Here is a 16448-nt window from a genome sequence, read left to right as displayed (position 1 = left end):
CGTGTAATGAACACCCAGGGTACCGGGCACGAGCCCGTCCACACGGCCATGCCTGGCTCTGCATCCTCCAGACACCCCCGGCCGGCTGCAACCTCTGGCCCGCGGCGAACCTAGGCCCGGCTTGTCAGCAGTTTCGCTGACACTTGCGCTGCCCTGTCTGTCCCCCCCCACCGTGATCCCTGCCACTTCCCTGTACGCTTGTGCACCCCCCCACTTCCTTCAGGGCTGGGGGCGGATTCACTGCTGGGATTTTGATACTGGTCTGTTCTCCCTTAGGCCAGCCAGGTGAGGACACAGGCGTGGGGCTGATGGCGAGTTGGAGCAGCAGGAACCTAAAGCCAAACAAGGGTCCGCTCCCCCTTTGCCCCCTGGTTGTTGTTCCATTTTGCTGGGTTGCCGAGGGCAGCCCCTGGCGCCACAGGGGAAACCGAATCAAAGCCCAGCACTTGTTCTCCGGGACACTTCACAACCTGCCACTGTCCTGCGGCAGGTTCACCTCTTGCCATTGTGGAGGGTGGTTTTATCGCTCCCTTCCTTGTTGCTTGATGGGCTAGGATAAGAACCCAGCCTGGCCCAGATTGGCGTCTTCTGGCTGGCAGCCCCTGACAAAACCCAAACTCACACTCTGCCGCTGGGGCCCAGAACGAGCAGCAGTAGGGAGAAGGGGCTCAGAGGGGTTCGGGAGGTCGTTTGAACTCACCAGAGCACGGGGGATTGTTAAAAGCTGCAGGGGAAGGTGTTAGGATGGTGTGTGTGTGTGGGGGGGGGGGGTCAGGATGTGTTGACATTTAGACACAGTTTGGACTTTGGATTTCGCCTCTGCGGAAATGTGCTGACGGCAGCGGCCTTCGAATCCAAACCAAACGGGGCTTTCGCCGCAAAGCAAAATCGGTGCGTGTTAGTCCCGGGGAAATGCAACCAGCCCGTCACTCGACGGGCCGCTCTGGCGCTGAACGTCCTGGCGACTTTCAGATCTGGTCTGAAGGAGCAAAATGCAAACTTCAAATCTGGCGGATAATAAACGCAGCTGTTGTGAATTAATGCCGACCCCTTTAAAAAGCAGCTACCGTGCGATAAATAAATCATCTGAATCATCCTCTTACTTCATCTCTGAAAATCCTACAGAGGATTGTTTTGGGGAGACATCAATATATATTCTTCTCTGCTGCCTGGAAGAGTTCAGGGGCGGCTGCATGCCGCAGTTAAGAGGAGGTGATGACTGGAAACTGCTTCGCCTGCAAACACAAACGAAAAGCCAGTCGTCTCACTGAAATTCGGCGTGATAATAATATTTCGCACTGGGTGTATTGAGGACATTAACTCGAATAAATCCAGGATCCGTTTTCACGGGACACCGAGTGTCCTGGCCTTATGAAGCCCAGGCTGATAAAACTGCACATGCAACAAGTCAGTCTCAGATCGAGAAAAAAATCACAGCTCCCCCCATATCACCCAGAACAATTTACTCCGTATTTTTAATTACCTCTAGTGTGGGGGGGGGAAGTGTTAGAAAAATCTATTTGCAACAACACTTCTACTAAGTTTTCCAGAAAGCAGGCTGCTCCGGTTCTCCACAGTCTCCTAATTCGTTTGAACAGGATAAATAATAAATAATAATAATAATAATAATTAATCTCTCCTCTTCCTCCCACTCCACCACCACCACCATATCCAAGCCACCATGTTATATAATTACAGATTAGGAACAAGGCGAAGAAAGGGGTGGATGTATATACCTACACCGTGCCTAAACAGATTCAGATCTTGTTTGATCAAAAATACCTTTCTCCTTATTCACCTAGTGAGCCGTAATTAACAATCACCGTATTCATTAAATATGTTAATACACCCGTCCTCCTTAAGACCCAGAGTTACTTACTCCCTTTTTATTCCTATAAAAATTCGATTGCATGACTGACTTTGTTAGCTGCTAAAATCCCACACACAAAAGGGGGGTTTATATTCCCTATTACCCTTCTTTGGTGGATCAAACTGCAGGGCTACCTATACAGCACAGGACAGAGCAGTAGGAATTGCTGACCTTGCTAAATGTAAACGGAGGGAGAAAAACTCTTCTGAAAATAATTTGTAAAAAAATCAGTGTGAATACAAAGACTGAGGCAATACAAATGCGTATCCCAAAGACAGTGGAACTACTGAGATGTGTGTGTGTGTGGGGGGGGGAAGGGGTTGTAAGGCAGTTGAGATCCCCTCTACAAAGTCATTACAAAAAAATCTCCCCCCTTGTGATTGTGTGAGTTTTTTTGACCTACTTGATTTTATAATAATTAAGGCCTTCTACTAAATGTAGAGCGGTGAGGTTGTGAAAGTGTACATGGAGGTGTCCTTTATCTTACATAGGACAACCCACGTGGAATGGGGTTAATGGAGCACTGTATGGGGGTTACATGTCTAGTATCACACTGCACGAAGTTCACCCTGAAGCCAGGGGAAAGATTTGGATTCTCTCTGCTCCACAAATACGCAAGAACAGTCTTCATTTTGTCCTCTGCGTTTTGATCTAATCATTTCTCTGCCATTTCCTTCTCCTGTAACCTTCTGGGTCTAGCTCTCTTTTTAATGATGACTTATCTTATATAAATAGAGACGATTTCCTAACAATAACCCCTATTCTCGAGGTGAAACAGTGATAAGGGAGGGGGAATCAGGAGGGGAAAAGGGCCACTTACAGTTGTTTACAAGGCATGGGTTTCTTTGCACGTCTTCTGTTTGTAGTTCCCCCTCTCCCTCTTAGCCTTGGGCTTTACCATCAGGATTGCAGATCGGGGAGCTAAAACGTGACACTTTATGAAACATGAAACAGACTACCAGCATTAAGGGAGGCGTAGCTTAGATCACCAACCGCTGTGGGTTCATTTCAAAGAGGAGAAGCCAGGGAGGAAGAGGAGAAAGAATCGGTCATTACAATCGATTACTGCTATCAATTTAAAACAATATGTTGAGCTTCCATACAGTGTGTCTGCTTGAAAACCCTCTGCCTGAGTCCCAGGGTTTAAGTCTTGCAACAGAGTCTTTTAAGGCGATCCCTCCCCGGTGCCCCCAGTTAGCCCGGACAAAGCCCTCCCCCAAAAAGTTTAAGCAAACATCTAAACTTTCAGCCGAATTTCCCATTCCGTTTTCTCTCTTCCCCTCTTTCATCTTTGCCCATCTCCGCTCCTCGCCCCCTTTCTATTTTTAGCTTGTAGACGCAGGCCTTGGCGCCAGGCCGTTTAAGACCTGTCAAAGTCCTTCATATTTCCCTCATGTCACATGGACCTTTCGCTCTCTCCCCTCTTCATGCAAAGCCAGTCATTTGGATCTGGGAGTTCGTGAGCGAATGCAATTTGCTCTTCTCCACGGCTGTGTTGTCTCTGTGACCTCAGTCAGCAGGGCTGCTGGTGTCCTGTCCTGTGCACTTAGACAAATTGCGAGTGATTGATGAAAAATAACAATTCTCACAAGCAGCAATTCCCCTCTCCCCTTCCCTCCTCCCAGCTTCAGCCCGGGCTCGATAGGAAATGAATGGAAAGCTCACATGTAGCGAACCAGACACACTGAGCTCGGAGCAGAACACAAATGCACGCCACAGGTTGAAACAAACAAACAATGTAGGTAGAGGTAGGTCCTGTCATTACCTCTATCTATACTGCTTGTTTGTTTCAACCTGTGGCGTGCATTTCACCAGCCTCTCTAAAGGAGAGAGAGGCACAGACAGCCATTGAATTATTGTTGAGAGAGAGAGAGAGAAATCAGTTTTCAGGAAAGGTGTTTGAAAAGGAAAATTGGCAGCTTTGCTTTCCCCAAATAGCCCAGGAGCTCCACGGCGACAGAAATCGCGGGTAGTATCTGTTCTCCAGGACAAAGAAACCCAACGTGTAACGACCTCAACTGGAGGCATGGGATCTAAGGGGCCAATACTTCAGACAGCCGGGGGTCCTGGCCTGAGATGTCAGCAATAATCGATCTGAACTTTCACTAGGGGGAAATCTCCTATCCCTTACCCCAAACCAGACTCGACGGTGGTGTCCTTCCTGTATTGGCTCAGGAGGGAGAGAGCTGCCCTTTCTGCCTGGATCGCAGGATCGGGAAGAAAACAGATAAGGTGGAGACAGCTGAGGGATTGCCATGGCTAATTTTAAGATAAATCTGGGTGCCATCAGCGCCTGGGCTGAAAACCGAGCTTCTGCTGACACTTCGCCCTAAGGGAAGGGCCATGTCAATCCTCCGAAAGCAGAAGGGGGGGGGAGGGCGGGAAGTACAAGCAGGGAAACTCAGAGCTAGGGAGTGGGGTGATTTTTAAGGCAGCAGTGATGAGCGAGAACTGGGCAGGCTCAGACCGAGTTCTTCCCCGCATGGCTTGGGGCGGGAGGCGAGAAAGAGTCAGGTGGGAGGGGGCTTGAAATACACGCCTGCCCCCCCACCCCCAACATCCCGCTCCCCAGCACCCCAGTAGCACAGGAGACGCTGCAGTGAAGTGTTGTTAGTAACACTGTGAGCAGCGTTTGTGTCTCCTCCGAGGGCTGAATCCGCAGCAGGGAATCCAGGGCAATCGCACGCCAGACCCGGACTGGGCCGGATCCCGAAGCAGGCGAGGCCCTTTGGCTTCAGTGGGAATTGTGTCTGTCTGCAGTGAGGAGAGCCGGGTTTGGCCCCGTCACACGCCTGGCTCCAACGTTGCGAGCCAGAAGAAATGGGCGGGCGGCATGGATGTCTGGGGTACCTACATCTCGTGCACACGGGGCTCCCCTGGCGGGGAGGGGATACTCGGCCACCTTCGCTTCACCTGTGTACACTGCCCCTTCAGGATCCCACCAATCCCATCTCGATTAGCGGGTTTTGCTGCGGAGGTGACCGGCACAGAGTTGCGGGTGGTTTTGTTTGTTTGCTTTTAAACCGGTGGCCAGGCTGTTTGGGGGGGGGGCTGGTTGGGGAGCCGCAGCTGCTCAGGAGCAAGTAAGAGCCACTTTCCGGGTCACGCCGGAGTGACTCCGCCTATCGGCTCCGCAGCCTGCGGCGGGACCGTGAGAAAAGAGGAGCACATGGGATTGACCCTAAGGGGCGGCCCCCAAACGGAGCCAGGGAAGAAAATGGGAACGATTTGGCAACGACCAACAGGTGCGCAGAGTTACCCCCCCCCAGCTGGGTCTAGAGCCCCCCCTTCCTAGAGACACAAACGGCCTGAAGCCAGCGTGGGGGAGACACTGTCCGCTCAGCAGCTAATGTCAGATTGTTCCGTCAAATAAACATTAAAAAATCTCCGTCTGTCTCTCTGTGCGGTTTCTCCACCTCGCGCTTTCTTTTCGGTTGGATTTTAATGACACCGGGCCACTTCCTAAAATAATAGGAGATATTTCATCTGGCAAACTGTCCGTGAAAAGGTACGTTTGGAATGAACTGTAAATTGAACCTATACTCCGATATATATATATTTTCTCTACACACACACACACACACACTAATTAGGAGTATAATTAGTGTGGGTATGTGTATATCAATCTACCTCTGTATATGCGTGTGTATGATCATTGAAGAAATAGACTTTTCTCTATAAACACAGAAAATAGAGAAAATAGAGAAAAGTCTATTTCCTCAATGATCATACACACGCATATACAGAGGTAGATTGATATACACTCACACAGAGGTAGAGATTTATATAGACACACGCATACCTACAGAGGTAGAGAGGTCTACTTCTATGTAGATTAGAATTTAATCTATATTAATGATACATCTCAGTTGAAGGGCTGTTTATTACCCAAGATGCCCTCCGGGAAAATACACAGGGCCCAACCCCCCGCCATGTATATTTTATTTGGAGGCGATAATTCCATAGAAATAACAATCAAGGTTTCGCCCTGTGGCTTCGCTTCGCAAAAGCCAAGCCGCGAACCCGTGGCAGGTGAGGAACGCGTCACCAGCTGAGCTGCCGTGGAGAAGACACGCGTGTGCCCCAAGAGAGCGACCGGCTTAGAAAATTCATTTCTCTGCAACCTCGGTCGGGGCGAGTGACACGAAATGGGTCACTTGATTCAATGTTGTCCTAGAGCCCAACCGCTTAGACTAGAGATTCTCGAGAATGAATGCGGGGTGCCCCCCTGGGATCCAGCTAGCAAAGCTGCCATGCGCCTCATTCAACACCGGCCGTGCAATGAACCACCCTTGACCCAGCCCCTTCCCCTGCCCGTGGCACCATTCTCTGCCACGGGGCAGGACATTATTGGGTGCAAACGCCTCCTTCCCAGGGAAGTGCTGCCGTGGTTTGCCCTGCCTGGAGACAGGACAGGTCTGAGCAGAATTTCCCTCGCCCTCCTGCTGCAGAGATTAACGCAGCCCCTTGCTAACTCAGGCTGGCGAGAACTTTTATTATTCATTATGAAACATGTCTAATATTTTATTCATCGCCTTTGTCTCTGTCTCTCTCTGAACACCGTACGGTTGCTTTTCAACAATCGGATTAATAACCTGAGATGCAGCAGCCTCCCGCGTTTCTGCCTAGCAGATGGGCTTGCCACTTGATTTGTCACTTCTTTGCAACATATGTTATTTTATACTCGCACACGCCGCGGAAAGCACTCCCATTATTTGCCAGGAGTCAGGCAATCCGCTCCAGGCAGGAGAAAAGTCTAGTTCCTCAAGGATCACTCCCCAGAATGGCCAGGGTTGGTTGTAAAGTTGATTGTCTCTACAACACGCCTTTTAGCTTGGCCATGGCCAGGATTTGACCGCGCACAAGTTGTTACCCTCCTACCCCACCGGGGACAGCCCCTGGGCCCAGGGTGTTCTGGAAGTCAGTGTCTAGCCCACAGCAATCAAAGAAAGGGGGCGGGGGGAGCAGAGATACAGCAGCATCTGAAAGAAGGGAAGGCAAAAGGGTAGGATAAACCACCCCAGAAGATGCTGTCAAGGCAAACTTAATGGGGACCAGAGAAGTTGGGCAGAGTGGCCTATACATTTTTGGGGTTTTTTTCTCCCTCAAGAGGTGACAACAGCGGTTGTAACTCGGATCAGATTTAGATCCAGGGAAGAATGAGTGTGGAAAGTGTCCATGAGAAACACCCTTGCAATATATCCATATTTACACACACACACACAAACACTATATCCATATCTACACACACACACACACTATATCCATATCTACACACACACTATATCCATATTTACACACGCACACACACAAACACTATATCCATATCTACACACGCACACACACACACACGCTTTACAGCCAGTCTACAAAATCCCAGACACTGGGGTTCACCCTCACCCTTATTCTTCTCTCTTGAGGTGTTCCAAGAACTGCCCCCTTCCCACTGGGCCGCCTCCCTTCTCTGCAGCGCTTGGCCTGGCAAACGCCCTCCCCTCCCACCCCTGCCGAGGCGACGGAGTTGGAAATCCAGTTACCATCCTTACATTCCAGTTTCACTCCGGCCTCCCGAGCGCTCTCGGTCTCCTGCCCCTGCCGCTTCTCCTGCCGCCTCTCAGGCGGCGGCTCTGGGCCTCGGACCGGCAGGGACACGGCGTCATGTGCCACCCTCCAGCAATCAAGGCAAGATCCTGGAAGGGCGATTCCTCATCCCTAAGGGGCGGGTATTTAAACAGCAGCACCGTATATTTGCTTCCGACCAGAAGCCCCCCCCCCCCCCCCCCCCCAGCTCCAGAGTTTGCAGGTGGACTGGAAGAGAGTCCTGCTCTCGGCAGCTTCCAGGGGCCTTTCTGCAGCCCCAGCACTGAACAGCCTGGGTTGAAAGGGTGCTGCCGGTTAGAAGCATGCACATACTATAGTGAACTATGCACTTTTGGCACGTACGTATCCCCCTCCTTTGCTTACAGCCACGAGCCTATATTCTTTATTTTCCCTTTAGAGTTTGACTCTCTATTTTATGTCAGTTACGCCCTAAGAGAAATCCAGAAACACCGCTGTTTGACACACACCTTACGAGATACGAATCCATATGCTCTTATAATCGTCTCCACGCCCAGTTAGCAGCCGGAGAGTTCACACTGACCTACCTCGAGATCTATTTTAGGGCCACATGGAAAATTGACCCGTCCACCTTTTCTTAGCATCTTTTCAGGAAGACCTGCGAGGAATCTCTTTAAAATGCCTCACGTTTTTAATCCGGCGTCTCTAGCCCCTTTGCCGACTTCCACGACCATTTTCCCACCAAGCTTTTCAGACTGTTTAGATTTCCCTCCGCCTTTAAAGAAAATATTTCCAGTAATCCAGATTTCTGGAAAATAACAACACGCGGGGAGACAGAGACGCAAACTCTACTGAACTTTATTTACCCAGAGTGGAGCGACGTATAAACACAGTTTCCAGACTGTTTGTCAGGAAAAGTTGCATGTAAACCTATTCCCTTGGAGCTTATCCCCCGGGAAAAGAAAGCTTCGGAACCTCACATGTACGGTGCAGTATTGTTGGCATTGCCAGCCCGCATTTCGGGCACTACGATGTGAGATTTAGACATCCCGTCTGGCTTACCTTAGACTTGAAGTAACAATGACTACTGCCATGCTCATATGTTAGGGCTCTAAATCCTGCCAGGAGAGACGCAAGAGCCTGCAAAAGGGCAGAAGAAGAGAGGGAGGCAGAGCCAGCAGCACCATACAAGTCTAAAGGCGCAATCAGAGATGGGCACCAAGGCTTGACCCTCTGGAGGGAAGTTCTCTGCCATTCCTGGAGGGGGAAAATGTCACCAGGAAACACTTGGTTAGTAACAAGGCTACGTTAGGGTGTTATAAGGCGGTGAGGGCGGGAGTCAAAGGGAAAGACCCCCCCTCTCTTCCCCAATCACACGGTGTGTACAAAACTCAGATCAGCCTTTACAACAGCCACGCACATTCTCTGGATTCTTTCTGGCCTGAAGCGCGCGTGTGAGGCGGTGTGTATCCAGATCTAGCCATGTAGACGGACTGGATGTAATGGTCAGAGGAGATATTTTTTTTCCACCCTGTACAAAGCCCTCCCCCCTTTTACCTCCACTATTTTCTAACGCTTTGATCATTGAGCTCTGACCTTGTTCTCAACAGTCCAGCAGGTTGATTGATTTTCAATTACAAAAGTCTTCACTGAGTTGGGACGAAATTAACCCTTTTTAGTGTGTGTCTCCTCCCCTCCCCCATGGGACTCCAGCTTTGAGACTTCATTAACCCTTGCTGCGCTCACTCTTCAGAAACTAGACTGACGCATAAAAGCCAAATCGATCTATTCCCCACTGGCGGTCAAAAACCCGGCCCTCAGCCACACACCCCGATCTGGCTCCTGTTCCGTTTCCTTAAAAGGACAGACACGAATTTCCAATGGCAGCTTTTTCGAAATGCCCCTAAGGCTCGGGGCTGGGGGACCAGCCCTGTGTGAAAGAGGAGCTGGTATTTAAAAATCGTTTCAATCCCAGTGTTTAAAAATTCCATTTGAAAAAGTATGTCAGAGCCCAGTACACGGGGATGTGCAGCATAATCAGACAAGGGATAATGGCATTACCCCTCACTTCATTATTCTAATGGGATCTGGGCAAAACTCAGGCAGTAACCTCGCCCTAAACCATACACGTGTGTACCTATCCGCATATACCCTGTGCCCACATCTCATTAAAATATAGGTGTATACAATGTCGTTTGTACACACCTATCTCTATGTGTATTCTGTATATTTTGTGGAGACACCAGACCTGCACAGAAACAGCATTCTGAGCCCGTTTTAAAACATTCAGTTTCACCCTCTTTCCTTCCATTGACACCAGCTCCTCTTAATGTATTTACACACAGACATAAACACGATTTTGCTGACACTAACGATTACCAAGATTTTGTTGGAGTCAGGGGGGAAAAAAACCAAGTGGAGTCATTTGGGGAGTCTGATGGAGTGCTTTGGATAAATGTTTAGACATCGGTTCCTTAGCAACGGCACCGGTTTGCGACACACATCCATCACACACACACACACACACACACACACACACACACACCCAAACATGCAACTTACTTGTGCGTGTAAGTTACAATAAACAGAAAACGCCCACTGGCTTCCAACAAAATAGTAGTGATAAAAGAACCATCGGCTCCAAATTATTGTATACGTAAGAACAGCCAAATAGTACATTTCACCCTTTAGCCAGTCTTTTCTGCCTGTGCACCCCTCTACACACACACACAGGGACGGCGCCAGGTAGACCACTATGTTTATGTAGAGTTATCATAGAGAGAGCTGGATCGATGTGTATTCATCAATATAGCAACATACATAAACGAAGCTGTTATATCTAGTAGATACAGCTCCTGAGATCTAGGTAGACCTGGATACATAGACTCTTCTCAACAGTGTGTCTTGTCTGGGGCTAATAACCCTTTGATTGTTAGCACTCCTTTCTTTTCGGGAAGTTAAAGAAGTAAACTGCAGATTATTGTCTCAAGAATTGTTCCCGTGAACCGCTGAGTTTTGAGTGGGGAAAAAGCCCTCTCAGGGGAAAAGGGGACACGGGACAATCTCCCCAGTTGCTCTTGGGAATTGATCTACAGTCTAGTGCCAGAACCACCAAAGCCAGAGCTTGTATTTGTTGCGAGTCCATCGTTTAAATAAAAGAGATTAACAAACGACGCGATTTGCTAAAACCGTGCTGTTGGGCGCTCCCCCTCCCCTCCTTTTCGGGATTAAAAGTGAGGATTTGAGACTGTAAAACAGTCTGACCTGGATCGTTACAATAACAGCAGGGGACCCCCCCCCCCCACACACACAATCATGTAAGCCCGATAGCTCGCTAGAATGAATGGGAAGTATCAGGAGAGGAGACTGAACAAGCGGTGAAGTTTCTGAAAGCATCTTTTGGATGTGATCAAATTCATGAATGACCGTGGAAGGGGGGGGGGGCGTGTTTTGAGCGAAATGAAACGAGAAACAAAAACAACCATTCCCAGCATTTTGTGTGTGTGTGTGTGTGCAATACACAAATGCGATCGCTGGCCAGGAAGCAGCCGCTGGATGCCCGGCTGCCCGAGATCAATTCTCTTTATTATTCATTTGTAAAAGACCCCCTGAAAATTGGTGCCTACAGATACAGACCCCACACACCCCGCCCTTTAAACACCTGTCTTCTGAAGCCAAGCCCAAACCCCAGCAGAGTTCATGGTGCAAAGACCCTGGGGCTCACCTCCCCTAAAGGACACAGGCTGCTCACACAGATACCTGTGTGCCGGGTGGGTCTCTCATTCGGCGGCCGGGGATCTACAAAGCCAGCGAGTGCGGCCTCTCTCCCTGCTCCTCCTAATCAGGAAAATCGGAACCTGGTGCATTTGAACTCTCCCCTTTTTCTAATTCGGAGGGTGGGCAGAAGCAGTTCCAGATGGGCAGGCTGCTCCCACGGAGAATAAAGAAGCAGGTAAACTAGATTCCGGGGTGATCGCTGCCTCCCAGGGTCACTTTAGTCACCGTCTTTCCCTTTTTCTGGGATATGCCCGCTCCCCTTTTCCTTTTCTCCAACAGAATGAAAGGAGCCGTGTAAACCAAAAAGCACCACAGTGCCCCCGCGGAGGATACAATCCACAGGTGATTGAAGCAGTTGATAGGGAAAATATGGAGCCCACAGGAAAACTCGTAGCGAGCTATTTGTTTGACCAGTCTGGGAGAGGGGGATACAGGAATAGAGCTGGGAGTTGTACCGTGTATAGAGCCGGCTACTCGATGCAGCAACAGGGCACCGAGAAGCCACCTACATCTGCCGGATGTAGCTAACCTCGCAGAGAGGAATCCGGCAAGCTTTGTGCTAGAGACTTCTCAGGAGCCCGGGACAGGGCTGGAGAGGTTGCAAACTAAAAAAAAAAAAAAAAAAAAAAGTTCAGACAGTGTGCGGGGAAATGGCTCTTGGCCGGTTGAAATGTACGCTTCGGCTGAGAAGTACCAGCGAGTCCCTTTTGCCTCAGTTGATTTCAGAGTTTAAATCCGATTCTAGCGGAGACGGAAGGCGAGCACCTGAGTGTAAGGGGGATAGATCCGAAATTCGGATTCCCGGGGTTGAGCAATGAATTCGGTTCAGTTCTGAAGCTCACCAGTTCGGTAACGATTTCGTTAGGCGAGTCTCTCAGTGGATCTCCTCGTTCTGTGAATTGATCGGGAACCTTTGACATGCCAGTTGCGTTGCTTTGTTGTCAGAGGTCAGAGAAAGCACCCTGTTCCCTGACCGGCTAAGCGCATAAAATTCGCTTTCAATTTGATTTCCACCAATAATCGTGTCAGCAAACTAGATCCTGGGAATGCGGGGGGAGGGGGGTGCGCAGACCCTGCCGCGCTGAAATCATTTTCCAAACGGGCACACATCAGATTTTGTGGCCCAACTTTAATAATGGTTAATACGGGAATTTGAAAAGTGCCAGGAAAATACCGGGCAACTTTCTCTGTGCCCGTTGCCGGATTTTTAGATTGGGTGTCACTCCAGCCCCTTTTGCATTCGCTTCCCACAAACATTTCCTCGCACGGGTGCGTTTGCCCCACGCCTCCAGTCCGGGAACAGCAGTCACCCATATGGCACCTAGAACCCAGATCTCCTGACTCCCAGTCCAGCGCACTAGTCATTGGCTCCCTCCCTGCCTCGCTTATCGGTTAACAAACATTGTTTATCTGGAAGAAATGAAACCTGAATTTGAACCATGCCTGATCTGGATTTTGCACGCAGCAAACCGTGTGTCAGATCGCTGGACAAACAGAAATAAAGACCGTCCCTGCCTGCTTACATTCTAAACGCCACCCAGAGAGATGGGAAGATATAGAGGAAGTGTCTTATCATTTCTAGATTAGTTCATTTTATGTCTTTTGTTAGCTAGCGATTTACATCTTAAAAGCCCCTCTGCCTGGGGGGAATTTTCACTATATAATTGCTACGGAGCATTATTACTGCTGCTGGCTGTTTTCTACCAGTGGCGTTTTCAAAAGCACCTGCATGACTTAGGTGGGCTTCTCATTGCCTGTCCCAAGTGGGTTGAGCATTGGTCTGCTAAACCCAGGGTTGTGAGTTCAATCCTTGAGGGGGCCATTTAGGGATGGGGCAAAAATCTGTCTAGGGATTGGCATTGCTTGGAGCAGCAGGTTGGACTAGATGACCCCCTGAGGTCCCTTCCAACCCTGATAGTCTATGATTCTATTAGTCACACGAGAGTATGGAAAGCAAGATAAGGGTGAGTGAACTAGGTACATTGTGTTTCACTAGGTTTTCTTCCTATCTGGTTTTTTCTCAGCTTCCTTGTATGTACAGGGATAGTCCAGAGAACAATATTGGCATCAACATTCCCGCTGCACTACGGAGAACTTCACTCCAAGTATCTCACCTCTGAATGGTTTGTCCTCCTGTGTTGAGCAGCGTGGCAAGGTGGCGCTCAGGGTTCATTTCCTTTGGACATCAAAATCCAGGTAATGCCATACCATGCACTACGCACAAATCAAGGGCTTGCCTTCCCGCTAGGTTGCTAATCTCTTGGGCACATGGGACTTTAAAACCTGTATCAAGGAAAGAAAAGCTGAAAGGGAAGAAAAGCCAGTGAGCACAATGGCAAAGAGGCCAATCAGTTCATAACCCTCCACGCTGCTTTCTCTGCACACACTCAGTGCCAGACAGAGATCAACTCCTCTCCACAGAGAAAATACAGCCACACACTATAAAAGGCCCAGTGTCTGCAATTGATTCTGACATGGACTCGGGTCTCACTGGGGTTAAGGGAACCTTCTAAACATTACACGTAGTAATAGCCCCAGTTTTATAACCAACAATAATTCGCCTCCCTATTATTCTCTTCCTCTGTGTTGAAAACAAACCCGTCCCTTGCTTTAGTTGGCCTCTCTAGTTACCACTATCTGTCTCATATGCTTCAAATCTCACCTTCGGACACTACCTAGTCAGGAAATCCCTCCTCCATTTGTCTGAGCACTGTCTTGTCTTACACAGGACCTGATACTGCAAGGATCCCCGATGCCTCTTGAGATGAAGGGATTTCTTGATTAAAGGGCTGAGGAAAGGCCAGAGTAACATGACTTTCCTGTTGAGATGCTCTCAGAAGTTCCTCTGCGTTCCTTGGGGCTCCTCACATGTGAATGCATGCAGAGTCACTTGGCCTCAGCAGCCGTATGACACAGCAAGAAATAATCTGCCCAGCTCCGGGGTCAAAGACATTTCTATCCCACGAGGCACTAAGGACAATAGGGTTTATTTCCCCCTTTGACGCATTTTGGAAGCAATGTACATCCCATCTTCTCTGGGCTGGAAGAATTGCTTCACACCAGCAGGTTCAAGGTTCTTCATTAGCTACTGTGGACATCTTTCTAAAAGCTTTGCTCTTGTTCAGCCACACGTTCCTGGGTGGAATTTTATGGCCTGAATTACGCAGGTCCGATTCGATGATGCTAATGGTCCCTCATGGACATACATGGAGGGATAATGTAATAAATACTGGCTCATGTTGGCTAACCTCCCCTAAATCGCCACGCGCACACACTAAGGTGTAGGCAGTGCAACCTAGCGGTCAGAGCAGGAGTCTGGCCTAGTGGTCAGAGTAGACTCAGCAGGCAGAGCCAGGCAAGCCAATGGTTGGAGCCCGATGTCAGAACAGAACCAAATGGGATAGCCTGAGCTGTGGTCAGGAGGCAAGCCAGTGGTCAGAACCAGGAGGCAGGCAGGGCCTAGGCTGGAGCAGAGCAGGTAAAGCGGGGAGGATGGACTAGACAGGAAGCAGGTCTGGTGCAGCTGCAGGCATGGGACACATTGAGCAGCCACTGTGTTGCTGTTGCTACAGGGTTTATATGGTGATCTGTTGGCTCTTCTGACCAACCAGGAAGCACAGTCACTTAGTGCAGGTTTATTGGGCCCAGCCCAGCTGAGTTCCTGGCACACATGTTGCAAAAGTGACAACATCATGTGTTCACCCGCTACGATGTCACCAACGCTCATGGTTTTAACACGCGTGTCACAATGGTTCGTCTTCGTCTTGAAGCTCCAGCTCCTGGAATCATGGGGTTAAAAGTTCATTAAAAAAATCAAAGCACGTTTCTAGCTCTCGGGTTTGTGCAGAACAACTTGAAAATATGACCCAAGTGCATCTAAAAGGCTCGCAATCTAGCAGGCAAATAAAAAGAACCCATTTAAAAAAAATGCATGAATTTTATGCTATTCTCATGATTTTAAGGCGGGTGACTTACAATGTGTGTATATTTGGGGTTGGCACTATTGGCCCAGCCCGACACGAAGCTCACTTGAACACTGTAATGCTAGGAGTAGGAATAATTGAAGCAGCAGTTGCATGCCCCAGGCAATTGTATATGTGGGGAAATGACTTTCCCCCTTCATTGGTTAAACTGCTGGGCTTTCAGCATAAGGGAGTTCCATGTAAACCAAAGTTCAGGGGTGGTTTGTTTAGAAAGGTGAGGGACGTGAAGGAGCAGAAAAGGCTCAGTTTCAACATGGGCCAGTCCCTTCCATGATGGCGCCATGGAATACCCACAGAGGCATTTCCTCCACAACTTGGGGAGGAAGCAGGATCAAGGGAACCTGTTTTCTGCTATGCATTGCAGGTGCTGCAGTCACCCGTCAGAATCTGGCTCAGAACCTTCAGACTGCAGCTAAGTCTTGCCAAAGTCATTTCCCAGATTGTCTGAAAGTTAATGCGCTCACTTACTTTTTTTTTCTTTTTAGCATATTGGCTTAATCCGTCAAATATCAAATATCATGGGAAATACTGCGATTAATGTAATGTAACTATTGGCCTTTATATGTCCAGGATCTTTTCCTGGGGTTATTAATGTCTTTGCGAGGGGAATTCAGGGACACAGGCCTTCTCTTTTAAAACGTCTAAGTGGAATTTTCAGAGAAAAGAGAAGCAGGTATTTTAATGATTTTGTACAATGCCTGGATCAAAATTGAAAATACCATTGTCTCATTTGCACAAGGTGTTCTGGTTATTTTATGACACAATGAGGAAGTAGACACAAGCCAGCATTTTTCACAGGTTACCCATGAGGAGATGGAGGAGAGAGATTAAGTGACTTGCCCCAGGGCAGAGATCTAGGAGCCAGGAGTTCCTGGCATCCAGACCTATGTTCAGCCCTCCCATCACTCTAGCATTCTACATCTGTTTTAAAATTGGTTATAGATGCATGCCAAGCAGTGAATCAGCTACTATAATGGGGATAGTGTGCTGTTGGCAAATTGTTTTCATCACATTTCTAGCAACAGTAACTACCTGCAGGAAAGCACTTAGATACTATACAAAGAAAAAAATATTGTGGTTTGAGCCATTACCAGTTCATGTTTTACGAGCGCTAATTTAAAAAAAATAATTTATTCTCCTGTTTATAGATCGGGTTTTAATGTGATGATATTTAGTTTTTTTTGTTAAATTGCATTAATTAGAAATTAATTTCAAATTACTGTTAACCATATAACTGGCCTGTGGCTAGTCTTAGTATT

The 16448-nt window shown here is 48.6% G+C and overlaps 1 protein-coding gene and 1 long non-coding RNA gene across 3 annotated transcripts in view; one reads left to right on the top strand and one right to left on the bottom strand.

Annotated features, from left to right (window-relative positions):
• Nucleotides 1-7603, bottom strand: part of TBX2 (T-box transcription factor 2) — a 25617-nt gene extending 18014 nt beyond the window's left edge. Inside the window, exons 1-3 of one of the 2 annotated variants that reach the window (XM_026656637.2) lie at nt 7417-7603; nt 2691-2865; nt 1104-1235 (exon numbers count right to left, since the gene is read on the bottom strand). In XM_026656637.2, the coding sequence (XP_026512422.1) occupies nt 1104-1235; nt 2691-2707 (149 nt within the window). In that variant the 5' untranslated portion in view covers nt 2708-2865; nt 7417-7603. Of the gene's footprint in view, nt 1-1103; nt 1236-2690; nt 4470-7416 lie in introns of those variants that run through there. The other variant, XM_029912568.1, reaches the window with a different exon arrangement.
• Nucleotides 1-16448, top strand: part of LOC112114505 — an 18922-nt gene extending 2474 nt beyond the window's left edge. Inside the window, exons 2-3 of the long non-coding RNA XR_002908742.2 lie at nt 13231-13402; nt 13935-16448. This is a non-coding gene — a long non-coding RNA (uncharacterized LOC112114505). The remainder of the gene's footprint in view (nt 1-13230; nt 13403-13934) is intronic.

Source organism: Terrapene carolina, unplaced genomic scaffold (assembly GCF_002925995.2).
Source record: "Terrapene carolina triunguis isolate 2854851 unplaced genomic scaffold, T_m_triunguis-2.0 Scaffold231, whole genome shotgun sequence".
Classification (NCBI taxonomy): Eukaryota; Metazoa; Chordata; order Testudines; family Emydidae; genus Terrapene; species Terrapene triunguis.
The sequence above is the reverse complement of the archived record's forward strand: the minus strand, read 5'-3'. Positions and strand labels throughout refer to the sequence as shown.